The sequence below is a fragment of the Aphelocoma coerulescens genome, chromosome 15 (assembly GCF_041296385.1).
Source record: "Aphelocoma coerulescens isolate FSJ_1873_10779 chromosome 15, UR_Acoe_1.0, whole genome shotgun sequence".
NCBI lineage: Eukaryota > Metazoa > Chordata > Aves > Passeriformes > Corvidae > Aphelocoma > Aphelocoma coerulescens.
In genome coordinates, this window is record NC_091029.1 from 13,606,207 (window position 1) to 13,631,393 (window position 25,187).

The 25,187-nt window shown below is 56.7% G+C and overlaps 1 protein-coding gene across 1 annotated transcript in view; it reads left to right on the forward strand.

The window, feature by feature from the left end:
- KSR2 (kinase suppressor of ras 2) overlaps nt 1-25,187 on the forward strand; it is a 75,766-nt gene that overhangs the window by 21,973 nt on the left and 28,606 nt on the right. Inside the window, exons 5-10 of the mRNA XM_069030931.1 lie at nt 8,684-8,865; nt 16,709-16,778; nt 17,373-17,456; nt 19,924-19,991; nt 21,429-21,553; nt 23,641-23,809. Coding sequence (XP_068887032.1) covers nt 8,684-8,865; nt 16,709-16,778; nt 17,373-17,456; nt 19,924-19,991; nt 21,429-21,553; nt 23,641-23,809 — 698 coding nt within the window. The remainder of the gene's footprint in view (nt 1-8,683; nt 8,866-16,708; nt 16,779-17,372; nt 17,457-19,923; nt 19,992-21,428; nt 21,554-23,640; nt 23,810-25,187) is intronic.

Genomic DNA, 25,187 nt, shown 5'->3' on the forward strand with positions numbered 1-25,187 from the left:
GGGTTTGGAAAGGCAGGTGGGCTCCTGGCATCAGGGATGAGCAGGAGATTGATGTTTGCAGAGCAGGTGGATGCAGCAGGACGGTGCCAACGTGTGGGAATAACCCATACGGAGCATCTTCCCAAGTGGGCACCTGGCTCATCCCAGTCCCCTGTGTCCCACCTCACATCTTGGGGTCAGGTTTGGGTTCCTCGTGATAAGAAGGATGTTGAGGGGCTGGAGCGTGTCCAGGGAAGGGAACGGAGCTGGGAAGGGGCTGGAGCCCCAGGAGCGGCTGAGGGAGCTGGGAAAGGGGCTCAGCCTGGAGCAAAGGAGGCTCAGGGGGGACCTTGTGGCTCTGCACAAGTCCCTGACAGGAGGGGGCAGCCGGGGGGGGTCGGGCTCTGCTCGCAGGGAACAGGGACAGGAGGAGAGGGAACGGCCTCAGGCTGGGCCGGGGAGGGGCAGGTTGGATATTAGGAACATTTCCTCCTGGAAAGGGTGGCCAGGCTGGCACAGCTGCCCAGGGCATGGTGGAGTCCCCATCCCTGGGGGGATTTAACAGCCCTGTGGATGTGGCACTTGGGGACATGGGTGGACTCCATGATCTCAAAGGTCTTTTCTAACCTAAAGAACCCTGTGGATCCGTGATCTTCACGCTGCGTTATTTATCCTGAAAACAGAGCCCCAGCCTGGAACTTCTGCAAGGGGGAGAGCGCGGAAGTGCCGGAATTTGGAGAGCAAAACGAGCAGCATCTCTCCCTGTGCTTCCAAATCATCCCCCTGATTAATCTCGCTGCCTTTGCCGGCGAGCCAGGGCTGTGGAGCTGTGCACAGCTCCTGGAACGTGTCCAGCTGCCTTAAAGGATGGTCTGCACAGCACCAGGTGACAGTGATGAGTGGCCCCCACACCAACCTGGCTCCGTGCTGGAATGATCCCGCTGCTCCGGGCTGTGGCGCTCCTTAGGAGTGTCATTAATGTTAATTACGGCCCTGCTATTCCATCCAGAGGCGCTGGAGCTTTACTGTGCTCCGAGGAGAAACTTGTCACCGTGTCCTTTAATGAGGAGTCGAGGCTCCTTTCAAAGCCAGGCGGGCGTGAGGATGAATTTAGATCAGGATGAGCATCCTGGGAGAGGTGGCACAGCATTCCTACTGCCTGGTGTGCTGCCTCCGGGCTGTCCAGGGGGGACAGAGGGCATGGAGAGGGCAGGGGCCGCGGGCAGTGTCCAGGGTGGTGGCCAGGAGAGGGATTGACCACTGTTAGCACAGCCTGGGCTCTTCCCAGCTCTCTCTTCCAGCTGGAGCTGGGCAGGAGAGTCAGGAAGCAGCTCCCCCGTTCACGTCTTTGTGGTTTAAGAGGCCGGTGGGAGCAGCTCCTCACCCTCCTGCCAGCCCACCCCTGACCCGCTGCGGTGGCCCAAGCAGCTCCAGGGATTCCTTGGCAATAGTGGGATGAGAACCAAAGCAGGGAGTGCAGATGTCAGAGTCCAGAGGAGGCCACGGAGATGCTCCCAGGGCTGGAGCCCCTCTGCTCTGGAGCCAGGCTGGGGGAGATGGGGGTGCTCACCTGGAGAGGAGAAGGCTCCAGGGAGAGCTCAGAGCCCCTTGCAGGGCCCAAAGGGGCTCCAGCAGAGCTGGGGAGGGACTGGGGACAAGGCATGGAGGGCCAGGACACAGGGAATGGCTTCCCAGTGCCAGAGGGCAGGGCTGGATGGGATCTTGGGAAGGAATTGTTCCCTGGGAGGGTGGGCAGGCCCTGGCACAGGGTGCCCAGAGCAGCTGTGGCTGCCTCTGGATCCCTGGCAGTGCCCAAGGCCAGGCTGGACATTGGGGCTTGGAGCAGCCTGGGAGAGTGGGAGGTGTCCCTGCCATGGCAGGGGTGGCACTGGATGAGCTTTGAGGTCCCTTCCCACCCAACCCATTCCATGACTGTCCAGTTTGGCGGCGGATCTGGCCCACCTGGCTGAGGCTGTGTCATCTGGGGATGGGACAGGGCTGAATCCCTGTAGAAGCTCCTCCATCTAAAGGAGACCCAAGCCCACAGCCCTGGCTGGCCCCAGCTCACCCTCGCTGCCCTTGCGTGGCCCTCAAAGAAACGTCACGGTGGCAACCAAGAAAACAGACGGGGCTTAATGAGAAACAGCTCCAGCTCCAGGATCCTGGCAATTACCTCTTCCAGCTCCTTCCCGCCCGTGTCTGCTCCCAGTGTTGCTCCTGCAGCCCCATCTCGAATCCCAGGAGGAGGAGGAGGAGGGGTGGGGGGAAAAAGCCTGTTTGGCTCAAACTCCCTTCAAAGAATTTCCCAGCTTTATAATTTGCAGCTGTAATAAAAAAGTTTTACTTTGTGCTCGGAAAAGAGAATAATAGATCAGTCAGAGCCAAGCCTGGAAATTCAGGCATCCAGGGAAGTGGGGACAGGCACTTGGATAAATATTTCACTGCTGAGGCTTTGATATGAAGGAGCTGCTTTTCCTCTGGCCGGGGGAGGGAGGGCTTGCTGCCTCTTTATGGGAATGAGGAGGATAAACGGATCATGTGGAGGATATTCCATGTTCGGGGTTTTTATATCAGCTCCAGCATTGTGTGGAGCTCGTTCAGGTCTGGGTGGAGAATGAAGGAATTTCAGCTCTTCGGGCAGGTTCAAAAAATCCACTGGCCTTGCCTTGAATCCTGAAAATCCTAAAGAAGCTGGTGCCATCCTCGCTGCACGGGGATTTGGGATGTGGGAATGCACCAGGCACAGGAGCTGTGTGTTTATCCTGGTGCCAAAGGTGACCTGGTGCCCCCTTTCCTGGCTGAGATGGCTCCAGCCATGCTGGGCTTGATCCCAGCTCCCCAGGCCTGTTTGGGAATGCTCAGACTCCTTATCCAGGGGTGTTTTTTATGGTTTATTTGAGGAATCCTTGAAGGAAAAGGTCGGATTTTGCCATCTATGTGCCAATATGGGAACAGGAAGGGAAAAGAAGTGGCAGCTCTTCTGGAGAGGGGCTTTGGAAAAGGCAGGGACACAAGGACACAAGGAATGGCTTCCCAGTGCCAGAGGGCAGGGCTGGATGGGATATTGGGAAGAAATTGTTCCCTGGGAGGGTGGGGAGGGGCTGGGCTGGAATTCCCAGAGCAGCTGTGGCTGCCCCTGGATCCCTGGCAGTGCCCAAGGCCAGGCTGGACATTGGGGCTGGGAGCAGCCTGGGACAGTGGAAGGTGTCCCTGCCCATGACAAGGTTGGGGATAAAATATTCTTCAAGCTCCCTTTCAACCAAAGCATTCCGTAATTCTTGCATGAAAAAATGCCAGAGTGAATTTGAGGCTTTTCCTCCTTTTTTCTGCCCTTCCAGCAGATGCTGCTGGAGCCGCCTGCCCTGCTGCAGGGGCAGCCCTTCACCTGCTCCCTGCTTGGATTGAATCGGGAAGATCGTGCACTTAAACCACTTCAAAAAGCCATAAATCTTTGGGGCTGAATCCCGGCCGGGGCTGTGCTCTCCCAGCCAGGCAGCAGCGATCTTTAATCCTTCGCAGCTGAAATACTGATGAGAGGATTTTTTATTTTGTCTCCCCCTCTATTTCCCTTCCTTTAAGAGCAACGCTTGCGTGGAAATTGGTGTGTGCTGGCGAGGAGCAAAGTGGTGAATAAAACATCACCTGCAGGGGCAGCTCCTGTCTTGGGGCTAAATTTTAAATTAAACCCGTTTTAATTAATTTATTTTATTTTTTAATGGCAATAAGAATGGAAGTAACAACAAATGCCTGCAGAGCACGTTGGTACTGACTCCATTTCCAGGGTTTTTTAAGAGTTGGGAATGGAGGGTGAGCTCTGCTGGGGAACGGTTGGGATGCTTTTTGGGATGAGCCACATTCCAGCAGCACCACAGCCCTGGGAACACTGGATTTTTGCTCCCTGCATGGATCCCACTGTGCCCATGCTCATATTCCAGCTTCTCCCAGCACATCCTCCTCTTCCAGCTGCTCAGCCACGCCGGGACATCCTAACAGGGCAAAGCCGTGTCCTCCCCGGGCACCTTTCTGTGGAAATCCTCTAAGATCCTCCCCTCACCCCCAGGCCGCTGTCAGTCCCTGCTCTCCCCGCCGGCTCCCGAAAGGAGTGACGGGCCCTTTGTCCCGGTGTCTGCTCCTGTTTTTCAGCGCCTGTTGAAACCCTCGATTTTTTTTTTTCCCCCAAAACCGGTGATAAGCGTTTGACTGATCCCACAGAGCAGGCGGGGATGAGCCATTCAGGCGGGATTGACACCTAAAGGGATTTGCATTAAACGCTTCAAACTCGCTGGGCGCTTTTTTTTTTTTTTTTTTTTTTTTTTTTTTTTTTTTTTTTTTTAAAATATATATTTAGCAAATTCCTGCATGAAATTACGGCCCTAATCGTCGGCATTCACCTCTCTGAGCATGGAATCGCTCCCGGCGATTCTCCCGAGCATCCCGAGGCAGGAATTAGACCCGATGCTCCACGAACTCTGCCTCGACGAGTTGGTTTGGGCTCTCCCAACCAAGGGATGCACAGGAAAAAGGAGCAAAATGAGGAATTCTGGGTCAGGGGATGGTGAGAGGTGAAGGAGAGGAGCTGCGCGGGGATGCTGAGCGGGGCCGCGATGTGGGAAGGGCTGAGATCCCGGATTTTGGGAAAGGTTTGGGAAGCCAGGGGCTGCTTGGGGCAGGGGTTGATCCCATTGTGCTGATGGGGAGCCTGGGACCTGCAGCGAGGGGTAGAATCCCAGGAATACCCGGCTTCCAAGCCTCCTGGAGCAGGAATGAGGGTGGGACAACATGGAGAGTGGACCCGAGTGGCAAAAAAAATAGGGAGGATGTCCAGATGTAGGAATTTGTCGCGGATGTTTCCCAGATTTTGGAGGGCTCCAAGCCTCGAGATGGACCATGTGTGGCTCTCTCTGCTCCCTCCAAGCCCTTTGGAGCCTAAATAAGGAATATCTGCTCCATAACCATCTCCCCACTCCTGCCTCGCCTGGAGACTCCTTTTGGGAATTGTCCGGCTGTGACTGGAGGGAAATGGTCCTTCCCGGGGGCCGGCAGGGATCAGCACCACCCAAACCCACCTAAACGGCCCCTGCGGCTCTCCCTGCGCTTCCCGGGCTTCGCGTTAATCCCAGCCATGGTTTAGAGGGAGCGGCCGCCTTTTCCAGCTCCCGGGAAGGGCTGGAATGCCGCTCGATGGGGGGGATTAGCGCGGCCAACCCCGCCCTGAGCAGTGAAGTGAGACCCGGTTCCATCTCCCGCTGCGCTTTGCCAGTTCCTCCTGATCCAGCTGGGATTAATCCGGCCAAAATTCCCAGCAGCGAGGGAATCCTGCCTCCCTTTCCAGAAGCAGGGCTGTGGTGGGTTTTATCCCTATGGAAAATTGAATTGGGATGACGTTTTTCCTTGGTTGTTTTTATTATTTTTATTTTTTAATTTTAATTTTAATTTTAATTTTAATTTTAATTTTTATTTTTATTTTTATTTTTTAATTTTAATTTTAATTTTAATTTTAATTTTAATTTTAATTTTTATTTTTATTTTTATTTTTATTTTTATTCTTATTTTTATTTTTTAATTTTTATTCTTATTTTTATTCTTATTTTTAAATCCCCCTTTTTGCCTCTGCCGTCCTTGAGGGATTGGGAGCCTGGCACAGGGAATGGGGCTCCTCCTGCCCAGCTGGGATGGGGAATTTAGTCTGGGAGGACCAGGATGCCTTTCCAACACGTTTTTCCCCACTTCGGGTAAACAAGGGGAGGATGGAAATGTTTGCCTTGGGCACTGCCAGGGATCCAGGGGCAGCCACAGCTGCTCTGGGCACCCTGTGCCAGGGCCTGCCCACCCTCCCAGGGAACAATTCCTTCCCAATATCCCATCTAAATCTCCCTCTTTCAGCTTAAAACCATTTCCCCTTTTCCTCTCACTATCTATGGGATCATGGAGTGGTTCGGGATCAAAGATCATCTCGTTCCAACGTGTGTAGGAGGATGGGTGGATGATGGATGGATGGATGGATAGATGAGGGAGGGATGGATGGATGGATGGATGGAAGGATGGAGGGATGGATGAGGGATGGATGGATGGATGATGGATGGATGGATGGGTGGACGGATGGATGGATGGATGGATGGATGGAAGGATGGATGGATGGATGGATGGATGGATGGATGGATGGAAGGATGGATGGAGGGATGGATGGAGGGATGGATGGATGGATGGATGGATGGATGGATGGATGGATGGATGGATGGATGGGTGGATGGATGGATGGATGGATGGATGGATGGATGGATGGATGGATGGGTGGATGGATGGATGGATGGATGGATGGATGGATGGATGGATGGATGATGGATGGATGGATGATGGATGGATGGATGAAGGGATGGATCCATGGATGGATCCATGGATGGAAGGATGACCCCTCATGGCAGCAAGTCCTTTATGGGGTGCCCCTGACTGGCCTCATCCTCCACCCCTGCCCCAAGGATGGTATTTGACCCTTTTTAGCCCAAGAAGCCCCAAACAGGGCTCGGTTTGCTCCATGTCCCTCAGGCACTCCTTGTCCCCAAACCAGGGGACAGGATCGCTGTGAGCCCCCCATGCCAGGGGGTTTTCCATGGGTGAGGAGTCTCCTCTCCAGGATTAGATCCTCACTCCCTCTCCCTCAGGAGAGCAAGGCCATGGGGAGACCGGCAGCCAGCCCAGTTCCCCACTTGGATCTCGGTGTTTATTATTCTTTATTATTTTTTCTTCTCCTGAAGAAACAGAGAGAGGAAAAAAAAAAAATCTCTCTCTGTCCAAAATCACTCATCCTTCCTAATAATGAGAGCTGTCAGCAGCCCTGCTTGGCGAGGAAATGATGCTCGCAGTAAATATTTGGTCTGGAACTGATTTATGGGTGGAAAAAAAATGAGATTAGTGCTTAATCACTGTCTTTCAGGAAGGGCTTTGGGCCGGGGTTGAGCTCAGGGGGAGCTGGGGCCGTGCCGGGGCCGGGGGAACGGCACTGGGATCTTTGGTGGAGACCCCGGGGTTGGGTTGGGATTGAGCGGCAGGAATGGAGGGAATGGGCAAGATTTGGGGCCACCAGGCAGGATGAGAGGGGATTTTCGGAAGGGATTGTTCCCTGGGAGGGTGGGCAGGCCCTGGCACAGGGTGCCCAGAGCAACTGGGGCTGCCTCTGGATCCCTGGCAGTGCCCAAGGCCAGGCTGGACATGGGGGCTTGGAGCAGCCTGGGATAGTGGGAGGTGTCCGTGCCCAGGTCCTTTAATGCACTTTAAGGTCCCTTTCCCACCCATCCATGACTCCCTGACCATCAGCTGTGGGGCTGACCCCAGGGAGCTCCAAGCCAGGAGAGCCGTTCAGCTGGACCAGCCTGGAACCATCCACCCCATCCTGATCCCACCGCACCCAAAGAAGTTCCTGCAGCCACCCTAAACACGGCAGCAGCTTCCCTGTGTGAGGAAATAATTAACTTATTAGAGGATGGTTTAATTTTCCTCATTAAAAAGGTCATTTCCTATCGCCTGGCAGGGCCAGATGCCCCCGGGCACCGCTGGGAGCAGCGGGAGATGCTCAGCTCTGGAGCCTCCCCACCCTCCCAGGGAACAATTCCTTCCCAATATCCCATCCAGCCCTGCCCTCTGGCACTGGGAAGCCATTCCCTGTGTCCTGTCCCTCCATGCCTTGTCCCCAGTCCCTCTCCAGCTCTGCTGGAGCCCCTTTAGGTCCTGCAAGGGGCTCTGAGCTCTCCCTGGAGCCTTCTCCTCTCCAGGTGAGCACCCCCAGCTCTCCCAGCCTGGCTCCAGAGCAGAGGGGCTCCAGCCCTGGGAGCAGCTCCTTGGCCTCCTCTGGACTCCTCCAGCAGCTCCAGGTGCTGCCGGTGCTGGGCCCCAGAGTCGGATGCAGTGTTCCAGCTGGGATGCATGGATTGTACGGAGCATTCCAGCGGTCCTTGACCACCCCGAGCTGTTGCCCTGCCAGGATCTTCTCAAAGGATCTCTGTCCCAAATCCTTCACATCTCCCAAGGGCTGAGCTGCCGTGCCCTGGGCTGTCCCTCTCCTCCTCTCTCCGCAGTAGCCGGGGTGGGAGCGGTGGAGCCGGAGTGGCTCCGCAGTGCCAGGCTCCTGCAGCCCGGCCCATCTGAGCTGGCAGTGTCACTCTGCATCCCAAATCCTTCCAGTCTGGCGCAGCTTTGGGATCATCTGAACCAGCAGTCCTTGTCCCAGTGTGGAAAAATGGGTTGAGGAGGGAGAGGTGGGCGACTCACCCCCACCTGCTCCGCAGGATTTCATCTCTGAGGAGCTTCTCCCAGTGTTTAGGGGTGCCCACACCAAAGTCCTGTGCCTTGAGGAGCTGCTTCCTGGGAATCTGCTGGGGTTCCTCGCATGTTCTGCTGCAGCCCAGCCTTGCTTGGGCCCTAAATTCGATGTAGTGACATTAAATGTGATCATTCAGGGGATGTGACAAGGTCAGCAAGGCCGGGGCGTGACGAGCTTTTGGACCAGCTGATTCTTTTTTTCCCACCCAGGTTCTCAAGAGGAAAAGCCCTGGAATGTTCCTTGATGAAAATTGCCTTCGTTTGATGGGAAGTGGGATTAATTATCACACGGGAGATGATGCAGCCACACCCCCACCCCACAGGGGCCACCAGCCCATCCCCAGCTCCTTTCCCGTCACTTTCCCCTCCTTTTTCCTCTTTTCCCTCCCAGAGTCAAGAAGAAGAACAAGCCCCTGAACCTCAAGATCCACAACAGCGTGGGGAGCTGTGAGAACATCCCGGCCCAGCGCTCCCCGCTCCTCTCCGAGCGCTCCCTGCGCTCCTTCTTCGTGGGGTACCCGCCCTTCCTGCCCTCCACCCCGCCCGTCCACACCGAAGCCACCTTCTCAGCAAGTAAGTCCCCGTGGCCCCCTCGGATCCCTCTTCCGAAGGGTGGGAGATGCCAAGCAGAGGATGGGACTGGGGGGATTTTGGAGTCAGTGGTCTGGAGTGCTCTGCTTGAGCGTTGTGGAATGAGCCCAGCCCTTGTGGAGGTGCCTCGTGTTGGTGTTTGGGGATGTGCAGGTGCTTCCAGCAATGATAACCCCCCAAAAGTTGATTATTTCTGGGTTTTGGGAAAGCCACGAGGTTTCTGTGCTGTCTGAGTTGGTGGCACTTCCCGGATGTCACCTAAAAGTGAGTTTTCCGAGGGTTCCTTTGTAAACCCAGCCACGGTTTCACCTCTGTGTTTAATCCTCTCCTGCTTCCTGCATTTGGAGCTGATGTGGAGTTTTGGGAAGCCAGGCCTGGAGCAAACCCCATGGAATTGATCCCAGGAGCCAGCCCTGATCCCTTCTCCTCTCCTGGGAGATGCTGCTGCTGGCACTCACTGGGTTTGGCTCTAGGAGCTGACCCAGCGCAGTGCTGCTGGTCCGGGAGGAACAACCTGTCCCTCATTTCCCAGTCCCAGACCAGTGATGGGATTAATTCCACAGGGATTGAAGCTTTTCCAAGCCAGGCGTGGCTCTTGGCCCAAGAACTTCCCTGGAAACACGTGGCAGCTGCTGGGAGTGATTCCCAGCCAAGTCGAGGTCCCCTTGCCTCTTGTTCCTCAGCTAAAATCTTCCTCCAGCTACAAATCCAGGCTGCATTTCTGTCACCTTCCCTTCCCTGGGTTTTTCCCTTGTTTCCTTTCTGGAAATGTCACCTTCCTGGCTTGTTTTGGGGTCTTCCACTTGTTCTTCCTCCTCAGCTCTTGGAGAAGGGTTTGCAGCCAACGCCCTTCCCTTCCCTTCCCTTCCCTTCCCTTCCCTTCCCTTCCCTTCCCTTCCCTTCCCTTCCCTTCCCTTCCCTTCCCTTCCCTTCCCTTCCCTTCCCTTCCCTTCCCTTCCCTTCCCTTCCCTTCCCTTCCCTTCCCTTCCCTTCCCTTCCCTTCCCTTCCCTTCCCTTCCCTTCCCTTCCCCTGCAGTTTGGGATCACTGAGGACTCATCCAGCCATCCCTGCTGGATTTTCCCCCTCTCCCCTTGGCTTTGGGGACAGTGGCACCTGGCAGGAGCCCTGCAGGCAGACGATGCTGATATTCCCAGAGATATCCAACACCTGACTCCGCATTTGCCCGGGGCGAGGGAGATTTTTTGCCTTGCTCTTTCCCCCATGGGAATTGTCTGAGCTCAGCTCCCAGCCCGGACCAACAGAGCAGAAACCACGGCCCAAACCCCATTCCCAGCCACCCCCAGCTGTGTCTCCTCGGATTAGTTTTCCTCACGCCTCAGTGTTGATTACATCCCGCGGTGTGACATCCTGATGGAACGTGGCACCGCCGGAGCAGGATGCGATGGGAAGTGATGGGCTGGCAAGTGACTAACGCTGCTGGAGAGGTGTCTCCTCTCATTTCCCTCCGTCTTCCCTGGCTGCTGGGAATGTTTTCCAAGCTGGATGGGAGCTGGGTTTCCGCAGCTGGTTGATCCCTGTTGGGAGGTTTTGGCATCAGCGGAGCCGTTTGGTCCTTGCAGGATCAACATCAGTGTGGGAGTTATGCCAAGCAGGGCAGACATTTGTTTGTAGGGAGCAGAACTGTGGAATGATTTGGGATAGAAGGGAGCACTTCCATGGGCAGGGACACCTCCCACTGGAGCAGGTTGCTCCAAGCCCTCCCTGCATCCCAAGGATTCCCTGTCCCCATCCTTGTGGTGCTTCAACAGCCGAGCTCTCCACTATATCCCATCCCCATGGGATTTTGTAAAAATCCCTCTTCCCTATTCCCCCTGTGGGAGCAGCACAGCAGCACTCAGGTGCTCTGGATTGCTGTGGAATTAATTCCCTAAGCACAGAAACACAAAAAATGTGGTCATTGTCAGCTGGAGATGGGTGAGGGGAGCCCAGCGAGGCCCCGTCCCTCCCTGGCCGTCTCTCCAGGATTTCTTTTCCCCAACCTTGCTGCTCCTGGCAGGAGCACGTTCCCATCCGAGTCATCCCTGACCCGGGTTGGGAGCAGGTTTGGATGCTTCCCTCTGATTTTTAACATCCCTTTGTCCTGATGGGAAGGGATTTGCACAGAGCACGAGGGCTGGGAGCTGCAGAAGGAGCCTCTTTCTCCAGCAGCACAAACCAGGCTGGGGGGAACACAGCATCATGGAATATCCTGAGCTGGAAGGGACCACAGGGATCATCCAGCCCAGCTCCTGGCCCTGCCCAGACACCCCAACAACCCCACCCTGGGCATCCCTGGCAGCGCTGGCCAAACGCTCCTGGAGCTCTGGCAGCCTCGAGGCCGTGCCCATTCCCTGGGGAGCCTGGGCAGTGCCCAGCAGCCTCTGGGGGAAGAACCTTTCCCTGATTTTCACCTAAACCTCCTGACACAGCTCCAGCTGTTGCCTGTCCCAGGGAGCAGAGATCGGAGCTGGCCCTCTGGAGGAAGTTGTAGAACCCCTGGTTCAATGGGGTCTCCAGGGATGTCCCCTCCCTGCCGGGGCCCTCAGCCCAGTCCTGTGTGACAGCTCCACCCCACCCACTGTGGTGCTGCTCTGGCCGCGTCCCTGGGGGGAATCTCCTGAATCCCGCTCCTGCCTCTCCCTCTCGGCTTGGTGAGCAAGGAATTTGCAGTTCATGGTGGGAGCATGAGCATGGTGGATCCCAGCCAGGGATGGCCAAGTGACAAGTGCTGAGATGCCACCAGAGCTCCTTGAGCCCCCTCAGCCCCTGAACCATCTGTGAAAGAGCCCCTGGAGGGCTGACCTCAGGTAGGTTTGGTGGACAGGGATCCAGGATCATGTCCAGTGGGTCAGGGTGGGAATCCCAGAGCCCTAAACCCAGCTTTTCTGCTGGAAAGCCCCAAGGACACGACGCTGGTGTTGAAGGTGACGCGGGGAAGCAGCCAGTGCCACCCAGACCGTGCCCCCTCTCCGTGGTCACCCCATTCCCAGTGCCAGGGGTGGCTTTGTGGGGGGACACTTCTCCCTAACGCTGTCCCAGCCCCAACCACCTCCAGGAGGGGACTTCCCCAAGGGAACCTCCTCTCTTGGGGCCCACCCAAGAAGGGGTTCTCTCCTCCCTGGACCCGCCCTGCACAGGAGCACTCCCCAGCTGTGTTGGCAGCACAGCTGGCAGCTCCCAGCAGCCACAGCTGGCAGCCAGGCTGCCGAGGGTTTCCCACCCCGGCAGTGGAGTCGGAGGGCACAGCTTTGTCTGGATAAGCCTAATTGAGCCTACGAGGCTGGGAATTGTAGGGGGGAGGAAATCCCGATGTGAGGCTCTAAGCCAGCTGAAGGTGACATTTGAGCTGGATAAATGGGATTGTCACCCTGGAAAGGGGAACTGCCCCGATTAGAGAGTCCCTTTGGACTCTTTCCTTACTGGAGAGGGGCTCTGGGAACAGCTCCTGCTTTGGATGATCCCCTCTATTCCGGCTCAGGTTCGCTTTCATCCTGCTGGATCTATCCTGGATCATCCTTCCACCCACTGGACCTGGCCGTGATCCAGAGGGTTGGAAGGGACCTTAAGGACCATCCCATTCCAACCCCCTGCAGGGACAGGGACACTTCCCACTGCACCAAATTCCGTGTGGAATATTTGCCACGTGCACTAACGGAGGCAGCAGTGACTTGAATCCTGCATGGATTTACATCCTGGGGAGGGAAAGCTGCTGGAGCAGCTGCTCTGGGATCTCTCCCATCCTATTTCGGCCCTAAAAGCAGCACGAGCAAGGCCGGAGGTGTCTCATGAAGGGACTTTGCTGCAGAGCATCTCCCTGGGGTGCTCGGCTCCCAGCTGGGACCATGTGGGAATTAAACTCGGGATGGTGGGGACACACTGGGACAGTGTCCCTGGAATTGCCACAGGTTTCCCAGGGAAGCCTGGATCCCTGGAAGTGTCCTGGAAGGCCAGGTTGGATGGGGCTTGGAGCAGCCTGGGGCAGTGGGAGGTGTCCCTGCCCATGGCAGGGGTGGGATGGGATAATTTTTAAGGTCCCTTCCTACCCAAACCATTCCATGGATATTATGATTTGCCTCTAGACTGGGATTTTTGCCCGGTGGTGGAGATATTCCCGATCCTGGGTATCTTTTGTTGTTGAACTCTTCTGGAAAGATGTTCCACCCCAGTGTCTCCCCTTAATCTCTCCATGGGGCTCCCCCATCCTGGGAGCATTTTGGTGACAGCCTGGGGTGTCTGGGATAACTGCAAAGTCTCCTGGCCATTTCTTGGCTCTGCAGTGACTCATCCCGGGATTCTTTCCAGAGCCACTTCCATCGATTTTATCCGTCCCATTCATAATGTGAGCACCTCCCGACGCTGTTTGCTGTAGTAGGAGAAGGGGGGTTTGTTCATCAGGCTGTCTCCGTGATGGATAACGTGCTCACACCAATTCCCCGGCATCCAGAAAGGGGCCAGGAGACGAGGAAGGGGGAATTGGGATGAAACAGTCCTCATCTGTGTGGCTCGGCACCGCCGCCACCCCTGGAAGGTGCTCCAGGTGTCCTTGGTGAGGGTTTGGGGCTCGCTGAGGGCATCACCGCCCACCCCAAGGAGGGTGCGACCCCAAAATAACGAAACAGAGAAGCTCCAGGAGCTTTTCTCCATGCAAGACATGCCCAGGAATTCACCGCGGAGCTGCCGGGATGGCAGCGGGGGCAGCGAGGGCGTCACGGCCAAGGTGGCACCGCGGTCCCCGTCACCTCCGAGGCGCGCGGGTGCCACTCAGGGAGCGGCGCTGGCTGTCACAGCTGCCCGTCAGCGCCGGGAGCGGGGTGGCAGCGCTCCGCTGCCGTGTCGCCTGTCAGGGACACGCCGGAGGTGGCTGTCACCCTCTGCCCGGTTGGTTTCCCCTTTCCCGGCTCTCCTCCTGGCACAGCTGATCCCATCAAGCGCGGCTGTTGATTTTGGGATGAGCTGTGCCGCGCGGAGCAGGAGCCCTGACCTTTGCCGGAGCGGCGAAGGCAAACACGGCGGTGTTGGATGGAGGGTGGCATTCCCTGGCAGCGCCACCGCATCGGGGAGCGGAGTTTGGCTTTTGGGAACCCCTCGGGAGGCAGGAATGGGGTGGGTGACCGGGGAAAGTCTCCACGGGGCTGCTCAGGGGGTGCCAGCCGCGCTCTTCCCTGCGGAATTCCGCTCGTGCCCATGAAACGTCAGCTCGGAGCGGGAGAGAGGGGGGAATTATGCGAGGGGAATTATGGCCGGGAGAGTTGGGATTTTCGAGGCAGGCAGGAGGCTGCTGGTGATCAAGGTTTCAGTGACGACTGGCACGGGGGCAGCGGGAGTCGGGAGACATCAATGGGGCGGGGGCAGCTCCGGGGAGCTGCAGCGGGCGGAGGGGGGAGGGAACAGGGAGAGAGGGAGGATGAGGCAGAGGCAGCCGCTGTCACGCTCCAAAGCTTGCGAGGATCCGATCCCGCTGCCACTTCTCCATCACGGGGTCCCCACAACAAAGCCTCACCCCTCCACCCTGAAACAAGACGCGCTCACGGGTTTCTTTCCCCCTTGTAATTAACGCTAATTGTGGTAATTTGAGGAGGTTTCAGGGAGAATATTCCTGCGGTGCTGGGGGGAGGCTGTTGCACCTCCACCTTTCCACCGGGCATCCCCTCCGAGCTTTTCCTCCAGGTGGGAACCCGGGTAAAGGGGAGAATCCCCAATTAACTCCAGAGCGCCCCAAACCCCCGGGGCAGATCCCTGGTGCCTTTCCCTGCCCTCCTGCCCCGCTCCGCTGCTTTTCCCTCCTGCCAACAGCGGCTCTATTGTTAAACGCCGAGATCCTCCGTGGCTCGCTGCCGCTAATGAAGGTAATTAGCTGCGAGTCACGTCGGGCTCATTTATGTTACGAGGTCAAAATCCCCGCTACACTTCAATACATTTTTGCAGCGAGCACATTTAGAAAGTAATTAAAAGGCTCAGCGGCCGCCGTTGCCTCCATCCCCTCTCCCCCTCGCCGGGCTGGCAGGATTTAATTGAGGCCAGCCGAAAGTTAGCGGGAATAAATTGTGGCTGATAACGCGGAGGTTGTGATTTGATTCTGGGAGAGGAGCTGTTCTCGCCCGGCTGTTCGGCTCTTCAGGGAGGGGCGATGATGACAACTGAGATCTGGTTTAGAGATTTAGGGAGGGGGGAGCGACGTTCGGGGAGGGATGAGGCCGTGCATGGAGGGGTCACTCGTTAGAGCATCACCTCTGGGATTTGTGGGCCAAATTCCCACCCCTGAGAGGTGGTGGATGCGGAGGTAGTGGAGCATCACCTCTGGGATTTGTGGGCCAAATTCCCACCCCTGGGAGGTGGTGGATGTGGAGGTAGTGGAGGGATGCTGGGTTGTCACAAAGGCTGGTGAGGAAATACCAAAAATATTGGCAATGTGGCGCTGGGGAGGTGAATTTCCCTCCTTGGCTTTGAAGGGAGCTTGTAAAAATTAGGGATAGCGACTTTTTACACGGGTGGATAAAGCCAGGACACAGGGAATGGCTTCCAGTGCCAGAGGGCAGGAATGGATGGGATATTGGGAAGGAATTGTTCCCTGGGAGGGTGGGGAGGGGCTGGGATGGAATTCCCAGAGAAGCTGTGGCTGCCCCTGGATCCCTGGAAGTGCCCAAGGCCAGGCTGGATATTGGAGCTTGGAGCACCCTGGGACAGTGGGAGGTGTCCCTGCCCATGGGATGGGATGATTTTAAGGTCCTTTCCATCCCAACCCATTCCATGATCCCGTGGTCCTGACATCTCAATTGCTGCCTCTGCCTATGGAATGACCAGAGGGGGAGAAGGATCCGGAGCCGCCGCTGGCCAGAGGTGCTGGAGCCGGATCAGCTTGGGATGCTCCCAGGATTTCTGTCCCGGGGAGTGGGATGTAAATGTAACCTTCAGCCGGCGAGCGCAATTAGAGCCGCGTGCCTGCCGCGATATTAAAATGGGATATTAAAGCAAACAGCAGCTCTCCCCGCTCCCAGGGATAATATCCAGCGCCTGTTTGGCCAGGGATTTGCCGGCCCTCTGAGCAAACAGCCGGGAGCCGCCGCTGGTGCCTGGGAAACCTCTCGAATCCCTGAGTGGAAATCCAGCCTTAGGATCCTGGCATGGATCCGCTCCCGGGGCTGAGCATCCTGTGGGGCAGGACCTTTCCCGTGGCCGGGAGGAGCAGGAAGAGGAGCAGCAGCAGGAGGAGGAGGAGGAGCTTTTCCACCCTTGCTGAGGCTGAAGGAGGATGTGGAATCCAAGCATGGCCACGCTCCTGATCACCTTCCTGCTCCAGTGGTGCCAATGAACTTCCCACTTTTTCCTTTGCCTTCTTCTTCCTTTTCCCTTGGAAGGAGAGCACCGGGCCCGCTTTTAGCTCTGTTCTCCCCTTGGAATATGAGTGGAATCACCTTTGGAGGGGCTGGCACTCAGCTTTTCCCCAGCTGCCACCTCAAGCCTCGATGTCTTATTAAAAACTGATGATGAGGCCGTTCCAGCTTTATTTTCCCTTTCCTGTTTGGACATCATGATGCCATTCCAAAGGTTTCACAATCCCGCCCTGCCTGCACAGGGGTGCATCCTCTCCCTGCTCCAAACTGGGTGATGGGATCTGGGACAGGAGACCCCGATTCCCACACACCCACAAAGCCCAGGGGTCTCCTGCTTTCCAGACAGGGAGCTCAGTGAGGCATTCCAAGGGGAAATAGCAGGAAAATCCCATAATTTTTTTGTGTGTGCATCCTTTGCTCCCCTTCCCAAAACACTCGAATCCCAGCTCTCGATTTTGTTACCAGTGCTGGTTTTCTCGGTCTCTCCCTGCAGATACGCTGTCAGTGCCTCGCTGGTCCCCGCAGATCCCTCGTCGGGATTTAGGAAACTCCATAAAACACAGGTACGCCCACCCCGCTGCCACGCCAGACTGGGGGATGAGGGATGAGCATCCCCCTTTCCCTCTCTGCTCCAGGACACGGAGATTGGGGACATCCCCACTCTTTCTGGGCTGCGCTGTCCTCCAAGCCCATTTCAATTCCATTTCAGTTCAGATCTGGTTGAGATAAGGCTCGAGTCGTTATCAATAAAAGCTGTGTATTACCCGTGACCTTCAGCAAATTCCCCATCTCTGGATTATCGCCCTTCCATATCTCCCTGAAGAGGGAAAAGCACTGGGAAGAGTCTCAGCGCTGCTGTTGGATGGGAAGCTGCTTCCCAAGGGGCTGGGAACGCCGGTGCCCAGGGCAGGGAGGGGTTTTGGGGGGTGCCTGGGATGGGCAAGGCCGGGGAATCACAGCGAGTTGGGACTGGATTCCCTTTGGAACAGCTCTCCACACCCAAAGCAAGGCTCAGGTTGGTGTTTTGGCATCCCTAGAAAAATTCCTCAACACCTGCAGCGCGGTTTGAGGGCAGCAGGGAGAGGATAAAGCCGGGCTCGGGAGATAAGCGAGGCTTCAGCTCTCCCCGCCCACTCTCTCCGTGTTTCTCTCCACAGGTTTTCCACCAAGTACTGGATGTCTCAGACCTGCACCGTCTGCGGGAAGGGAATGTTGTTCGGCTTAAAGTGCAAAAACTGCAAGTACGGCGCCGTGCCGGAGCTGTTTGTGTCCCTCCTTAAAACTGTGAGGGGATAATCGGGGTTCTGGTGGCGGAACCGAGCAGGGATTCGGGCACGGAGCGCCCGACCAGGCTCTCGCCAGCTCATCCTCACAGGAAGCTTTAATGAGACGTGGAATCGGGTGAATAACACCCCAAAGCAGGGCTGGGGTTGGGTCTGGGCTGGGATCAGGGTCCTCGGGGAGGATGTGCCCGCCAGACGTCGGCTCTGTTCGCTCCAGAGCTCTGAGTCAGATCCTGACAGTCCCCCCTTCCCTAAGCCTGGCTTTAGCTCCCCACGTTATGGAGATTCCCTGTGGAATTGTCTGCAGGACATGGGGGGTGCATGTGCTGGACCAGGCAGGGATAGCTCTGGGCATCGAGTGGGTTTTGCCCACAGTTTTGGGCTGCAGCCTCTATTTCTGCCAAGTTTGGGGCACCTCTGTGGCACCTCTTGTCGTGGCCCTGCGGAGCCCACCCAGCCCAGACCGGTGAATCCACGGTGCGAAGGAGAGGGGATAAAACGGGATGGGACCGGGAAAACAGCGAGGCGGAGGCTGGGGCTGCTTCAGCTGCTCCAAATCTGCCCCAGCCCAGCCTCGGACAGAACCGGGCAGCCAGCAGCACCGGGGGAAGCTGCTGCCGGAGCCGGGATTGCCTTTCCTAGGGCTGGGAGCTGGGAATGTGCGATTGTCCGCGGGTAACCGAGCGCTAACGATCGCTGCTGCCGCTGATTAAGCGCTGATGAGTTGGTAAATTGGGATTTAAACCTGCCGAGCTGCGCTCGGTTACTTGCACAGCTGGTGAGGCTTTTCTGGAAGGGATGGTATCAAACCCAGGGATTTTAAAGGGGTGATTCCCATTGTAGCCGTGCTCGAGGAGCTGGAGGCTTTTCTTGTGAGCTCTCCGTGCTGGAGGAGGGATGTTGTGCCTGGTTCCTGATCAGGGACGCTGCGGCTCTGGCTGCGCCAATCCTGCTCCCTGTAATCCCACAGAAAAGAGCAAGTCCATTTCCTGGCAGCCAGAATTTGGGACTGAACGCAAGGCATTTAGGTTTGTTCCAGCCTTGCCCTGGCGCTGCTTTCCCCACAAAGCAGGGGGGAACCGGCAGGTAAAACAAACAACTGGACCCCAAACCCCCCAAGCCTCAAATCCCAAATTAATTCCTGCCTTTCCCTCTAGGAACAGCTTTGTAATAAAAGCTAACACGGGCAGCTCCTGAATTTTCATTACCCAGATCATTGACTTGAAGCTGCCGTTCCTTTTTTTTTTTTTTTTTTTTTCCCATAATTTCCCCTTGTTTTGATAAATCCTTTCCTCCTTTTTTCCCTTTTCCCCCGTGGCTTGCTGCCGGCCTGGCAGAGCAGTGAGCTGGGGATGCATTTCCATCTTTAATTAAGGAGGAATGGGAAGGATTTGGGAGTCTGCCTATGCCTGTATGCATGACCCGGGGGTGAAGCCCTCCAGACTCCTGCCCTGGCTCCACAAACCGGGAAAAGCTCCGCAGAATATCCAGAGGCTGTAAATCCTCTCTTTATTTTGGCTAAATATCCTCAATAAAGCCAGGAGGGGAGGGCACAGTGATAGGGACACACCAGGGCCCAGGCCAGCCTCTTCCTCCCCCTCCACTGCTCCTGAATTTAATTAAGCATCCAGCAGCAGGATGGTGGGAATGGGGATTTCATGGAATCACGGAATGGTTTGGGCTGGAAGGGACCTTAAAGCTCATCCTCTCCCACCTTCCAGTAAACCTTTCCCCCCCAGCGCAGGCCTCTGCTCTTTTTATTGCAGCCACTGCTGGCAGAAGTGACAATTGGGGGCTTCTTCAAGCCTGGTTGGTCCCCCCCAGCTGGCAGAGAAAGGGGGAGCTGGGCAGAGCCCCGAGGTTTGGGAATTTCTGTGCCGCTCCATTGGGATGGATGCATTCTCCAAGGGTGTGCAGCCCCTGTGTCCCGCCAGCCAGCCCCTCCTGATGATCCAGGATGTGCATCCCGTACTGTTCCTTATCCCTGAGCCTGCTGCTTGGGAATTATGGGAAGCAGGGATCCGGCAGGGTTCACTCAGGCAGAGTGAACAACCAAAGCCTCGTATCCGGTCACTTTCCCAGGAGGAAAAGGGGGGAAAAGCCCTGAGATCCATCACAGAACGGCCAGGGCTGGAAGGGACCTTGCAGCTCATCCCATCCCACCTCTGCCATGGGCAGGGACACCTCCCACTGTCCCAGGCTGCTCCAAGCCCCAATGTCCAGCCTGGCCTTGGGCACTGCCAGGGATCCAGGGGCAGCCCCAGCTTCAAGCTGTGCCACCCTCCCAGGGAACAATTCCTTCCCCAAATCCCATCTCATCCCTGCCCTCTGGCAGTGGGAAGGCATTCCCCTTTATCCTGTCGCTCCATCAAGTCTCCATCCATCCCTGCCCCCTTGTCACTCCTTTCTCTCTGTCCCCTGCCAGGCTCAAGTGCCACAACAAATGCACCAAAGAGGCCCCTCCGTGTCACCTGCTGATCATCCACCGCGGAGGTAAGGCCCTCTGTCCCCCCGCTCTGTGCCTCCGGGGATGTTGCCAGCGGGTAAAGCTTTCAAGAGCCCCCCGGGCGATTCGGGAGCCGGACCCTGGCGGGGTCCCCGGCGGGACGGAGGCTCCCGAACCGCTTGGGCGCTCCGGGGAAATGTTACCCACCGTTTTTTCCGCTTGTAGGGAGACGAGCCGGTCGGGGCGAGGCAGATTTGCATTGCAAACCACTTCCACCCACCCTCCCCCTGCCTCCTTTTCTTTTCAGATTCCCCACCGCACGGGGTAAGTCCAACCAGGTTTTAGCCTTTTGCTTCTGTCGAGAGCTCAGGGCGGATGTGGGACCCCGAACCTCCCGGTGCATGCGGGGTCCCCGCGCCGGGGACGCGGCCGTGGCCCTGCGGATGCTCGTGGTGCTTTTGGAGCTGCCTTACCCCGCTCTCCTGCGGGAGAGCCCGGCCTAAAATCCACAGAGAGACAGGCACAACTGTGCAGCAGGACGACGGGGCGGCGCTTCCCACCTCTTTTCTTCCAGATTTTGGCTCCCTTGCTGGCCAGAGGACCGCGACGGCCTGAGGGAAACGCTTCCAATCGCTTTTGCCTTGAATTTTGAGCTCTTGAAGCTGTTCCTTTGTGTTAGATACCCCCCCAAACCCGCTCCTTGGTTTAATCCCGGGGAAAAGAAAGGATTGTGCCGGTGGCACCTCGGAGGGGGCAATTTTACGGCCTCCACTCCACCCCCACGCCCTCGCTTGCAGGAAATTTGGGTGGAAGCGGTTGAAGACCCCCTCTCTCCCCTCCCCCGTCAGGCTCGGAGCTGCCTCAAACCCTGCCCGGCAGGCAGGGAAGGCACCGTCCCGTCCCGGGAGCAGGGGACTCCTGGGATGGGCAGGAATTGGGATTTAGGGCTGTGATGTTGCAGGAGCCGGAGCTGCCCGCTGTGTGTTTTAGGAGCAGCATGGCTTTGGGGTGGCCTCAGCACCACTGAAATACCTCCCGACCCCCAAAAACCCCCAGACTCAGCCCTTAAATCCATTGTTTTGGACTCAAACCATTCTTTACCCCTCCTAACTTTCAGGCTGGCTTCCCCCCTCCAAAAAAAAATCTCCCTGCTGAGAGTGTTCTGAGCCGGCTCCTTCCCTCCACCCCAAAAAGCTCCGGCAAGGAACAGGATTGTGCTGGCCGAGCCCCGGCTCAAGGAGGGGCCGTGGCAGCTGCTGGACACCCCAAACTGCAGCCTCACGCCCTTGGGGGGGGGTTGGCTGTGGCCGGGGTGCCGGAGGATCCCGAAGTTCAGCTGCCATGCCAGGCTGGAAGTGCCGCGGGAATCGCTTTGGAGAGCGGTTTGCAAGCACAGGGTGACCCCGGGCGCTCCCGCAGAGCTTTGATGTCTCTCCCTGTCTCTCCCCCTCCTCTCCATCCCCTTTTCCCTCTCTCCCTTCTTAATCCAGCAAGGTTAGTCCGGACAGAGTCGGTGCCCTGCGACATCAACAACCCGCTGAGGAAGCCCCCCCGGTACTCGGACCTGCACGTCAGCCAAACGCTCCCCAAAACCAACAAACTCAACAAGGTGAGCCCTGAGAACCTTGGCACAGCACCCCCTGCACCCAAACATCCACAGCTTTTCAGAGAATCATGGAACTGTTTGGGCTGGAAAAGATCTTTAAAGAAAATTGAGTTCAATTGTTCCCCCAGCACTGCCAGGGCCACCACTGACCCCTGTCCCCAGGTGCCACATCCACAGGGCTGTTAAATGATTCCACCATGCCCTGCACAGCTGTGCCAGTGCCTGGCCACCCTTTCCATGAGGAAATGTTCCCAATATCCAACCAGACCCTCCCCAGCCCAGCCTGAGGCCGTTCCCTCTCCTCCTGTCCCTGTTCCCTGCGAGCAGAGCCCGACCCCCCCCGGCTGCCCCCTCCTGTCAGGGACTTGTGCAGAGCCACAAGGTCCCCCCTGAGCCTCCTTTGCTCCAGGCTGAGCCCCTTTCCCAGCTCCCTCAGCCGCTCCTGGGGCTCCAGCCCCTTCCCAGCTCCGTTCCCTGCCCTGGACACAGAAGGATGTTCCAATAAGGTTATTTCTTTTAAAAATAAAATGGGATCAGCACTTCCAGAACAGCCTGGGTCCCGCTGTCCCGCTCCTGCTCCATTGTGGCCTCTCAGCCTCCAGGTCCAAGCTGAATCTGGGGTGGTTTGAGGTCTCTGCTACTGGCAGAGCCTTCCATAAATAACAAATTTACTGTTGCAAATAAAACAAGCCTGGAATTGGATTGTCCCTGGCGAAGCTGCTCAAGCCAGACCTGGCAGAGCACCTGGCTCACTCCTGCTCGGCACTGATACCATAAACCCATCACAGGGCTGGTTCTGAAGGAATTTAGAGCCTGCTGGCCTCCAGTGGAAAATTCCTCAGAGGAAGGGCAGGGTGTGGGGCTGGCAGGCTGGAAGTGCTCAAGAAGAGGGACATCACTGATGTGGTGGGGAATGGATCATCAAAAGCCTGAATTCCCAAAGCCTGGCTGAGCTCCTCCAGCCCTCAGCATCTCCTGGCTCTGGGAAAAGTCTGGGCACCAAGATGCTCCTGGAGACGCTGATTTAAAACCCAAATCTCTTTAGGAATTCTTCAGTGCAGGGATCTGCTCTGGTTTTGTTGTTATGGGGTGGTGCAGAAAGCTTTTGACCTGAGCACTCCCATTCAGGTTGAAGTTTCCCCTATAAATGTTCTTATTTCAGCAGGGCCCCCTTCTAACTTTGGTGTCTCTAAAAACATTTCTTTAGAAATATCCTGGATAAAATCATGGAATGGCCTGGGTTGGAAGGGACTTTAAAGATCCTCTAATTCCAGCCCTGCCGTGAAATCTTTTTGTTGTGACCTTTGCTGGTTGCTTAAAAAGGAATTTACGTGGCCAAGATTGTTGAGCACGGAATGATGACCAATATGGGCTTCCTGGAAAGACCAGCTCATTGAAGAGTTAATTAATTAGGACAAAATCATCTGCTGGGGAAGGCTTGTGCAGATTTTTTAACCTTGGAGGGAAATTCCCTGTGGATGGGAGTGCTCGGCACTGCTCAGACCCTGTTCAGCAGCTCCAGGTTGGGCAGCAAGGGGGGAAGTTTTGACTTCGATTTTTCTTCTTGGGTTGAAGATATCCAAGCAGGTTCTCCTGCCTGTTGGCTCTCGGTGTCCCTTCCCACCCATCCCAGTGCAGGCCCAAAACCGCTGGCCTTGACTGGGAAGAGTCAAGGAACGGCGAGGAATTTCTTGGGATGCATTGGCTGCTCCTTCCAGATCCCTCTGCTCCCTGCAAGGTCCTGGGGTTTGGCTCCAAGGAGCTCAGCAGGAGCTGCCAGGACCTTGTTGTCCCCAAGGACCAAGCCCCAGGGTTGTGGCCCCAATTCTGGCCTTGGTGGCTGTGGCTCTGCAGAGCCAGAAGATTTGGGGCCCTCATCTGGGGCTGAGAGTGGGAAAGGAGCCAATATATGGTGGGAAATGGCTTCGGGGAACACCAACAGCTTTGGAAAAAGCTCTGGGTGTTTTCTGGGACTTCTGGAAGAAACGGGTGGGATGATTTACACAGGTGCCACTTGTCACCTGTGGTGGCATCGACCAGCACTGCCCTCACCGGCTCCTCTCTATTCCCTCCTTCCCTGTGTCCCACAGGACCACATTCCAGTGCCCTACCAGCCAGATTCCAGCAGCAACCCCTCGTCCACCACGTCGTCCACGCCGTCCTCACCGGCCCCGCCGCTGCCACCCAGCGCCACCCCCCCGTCCCCGCTGCACCCGTCCCCGCAGTGCCCACGCCAGCAGAAGCAGTTCAACCTGCCAGGTACTGCCACGGCTGTGCCCGTGTCCCCACCTGGCCCGTGAGAGGGACTCGTGTCCTGGGGTGTCCTTGGGGTGAAGATCCATTTGACTGAAATTCCCTTCCTGGATTTACGCTGGGATGGGGAGAAGGTGGAAGTAGAAATGAGGAGAAAAGATGAGTTTGGGATAATTCATCTTGGGTTAAATCTCCTGCTTGGAGAAGGGTCAGAGGCCAAAGCTTCATCTACTCTTGGAATCCTCCAAGGCTGGAGCCAGCACAACTTCTGCTGCGCCTGAGGCTGCAGAACCTTTCCAGGCATGGATTTTCCATGGCATTTCACCCCAGGTGCAAACAGAAACCAGGGGCTTACCCCTCTGTGAGAGCAAATTGGGGTGACCCATGACCCCACTGTGGTTTTGGGGTGATGGGTCCCCAACGGGTTTGTTGGCAGCACATGTGGGGTGACAGATGATTCTGGAAATGTCTGCCGTGGCTTGTCCCACGGAATCTGGACCTGGGATCCATCTGCTCCTGGAGCTCTGTCTCTTCAGGGATGGTGGGAGAGGCAGGGAGGTCCTGGTGGCTGCAGGACACAGAAGTTGCAGAAAACGGCCCAAAAAGCTCCTCTCCAGCTGAGGACGTACCAAAGGCTGTTCCAGCATGTCTGCCTTGCTTTGGGATGTCCTGCTGCTCCAGGAAAGGTCCATTCCTGGAGGGGAATGGCTCAGAATCGCTCCTGGCAGCGTGTCCAGCCACTCCCAAAAAACAGCTGGCGAGAGGTGAGGAGATCTCTGGGATGCTGAAGCACTTCTGGCTGTCCTGGGGGCCCTGCTTGGTCCATGCCCTCTTTGCTGGAGCAGCTGGAAGGTTGGGGTCTCTCCTGCACCCCCAAAATCCCCGGATTAATGAGCTGGGCTGGTCAGAAGGAGGATCAGGATGGCTTCTCCAGAGGAACCGGGTGGCATCCCCGTGCTCCGTGGTGGTGCTTCCATCCTGACAAGCCTTCAACCAGAGAGGAAGAGGAGGAGGAGGGAGATGAGGAGGAAGTTGCCTGGCAGAATCCATCACCACAACGACAAACACTTCCAAAAGCTGGGAACCCCCCCCAGAAATCAACCCCCCATTGTGTGCCCGGAGAGGTGGCAGCCCTTTGGAGTGTCTGGGATTCAGGCAGGATCCCGGAGTGGCGTGAGGAAGACAGCGGAGGAGCTGGGAGGAAGCCCTGAGCACTCCCAGGAATGGTGTGACCCCTCCATAGGGTCAGGATTTCTCCAGGTACAGCCCTGGAGCCTCCAAATTCTGGGAGGACACGGCACGGGTTCGGTGCTGGGGTGACCCAGTGCAAGGAGTTCTTCCAAAGCCGAAGTATCCCGATGTCTCGGCATCCCAATCCACCTGC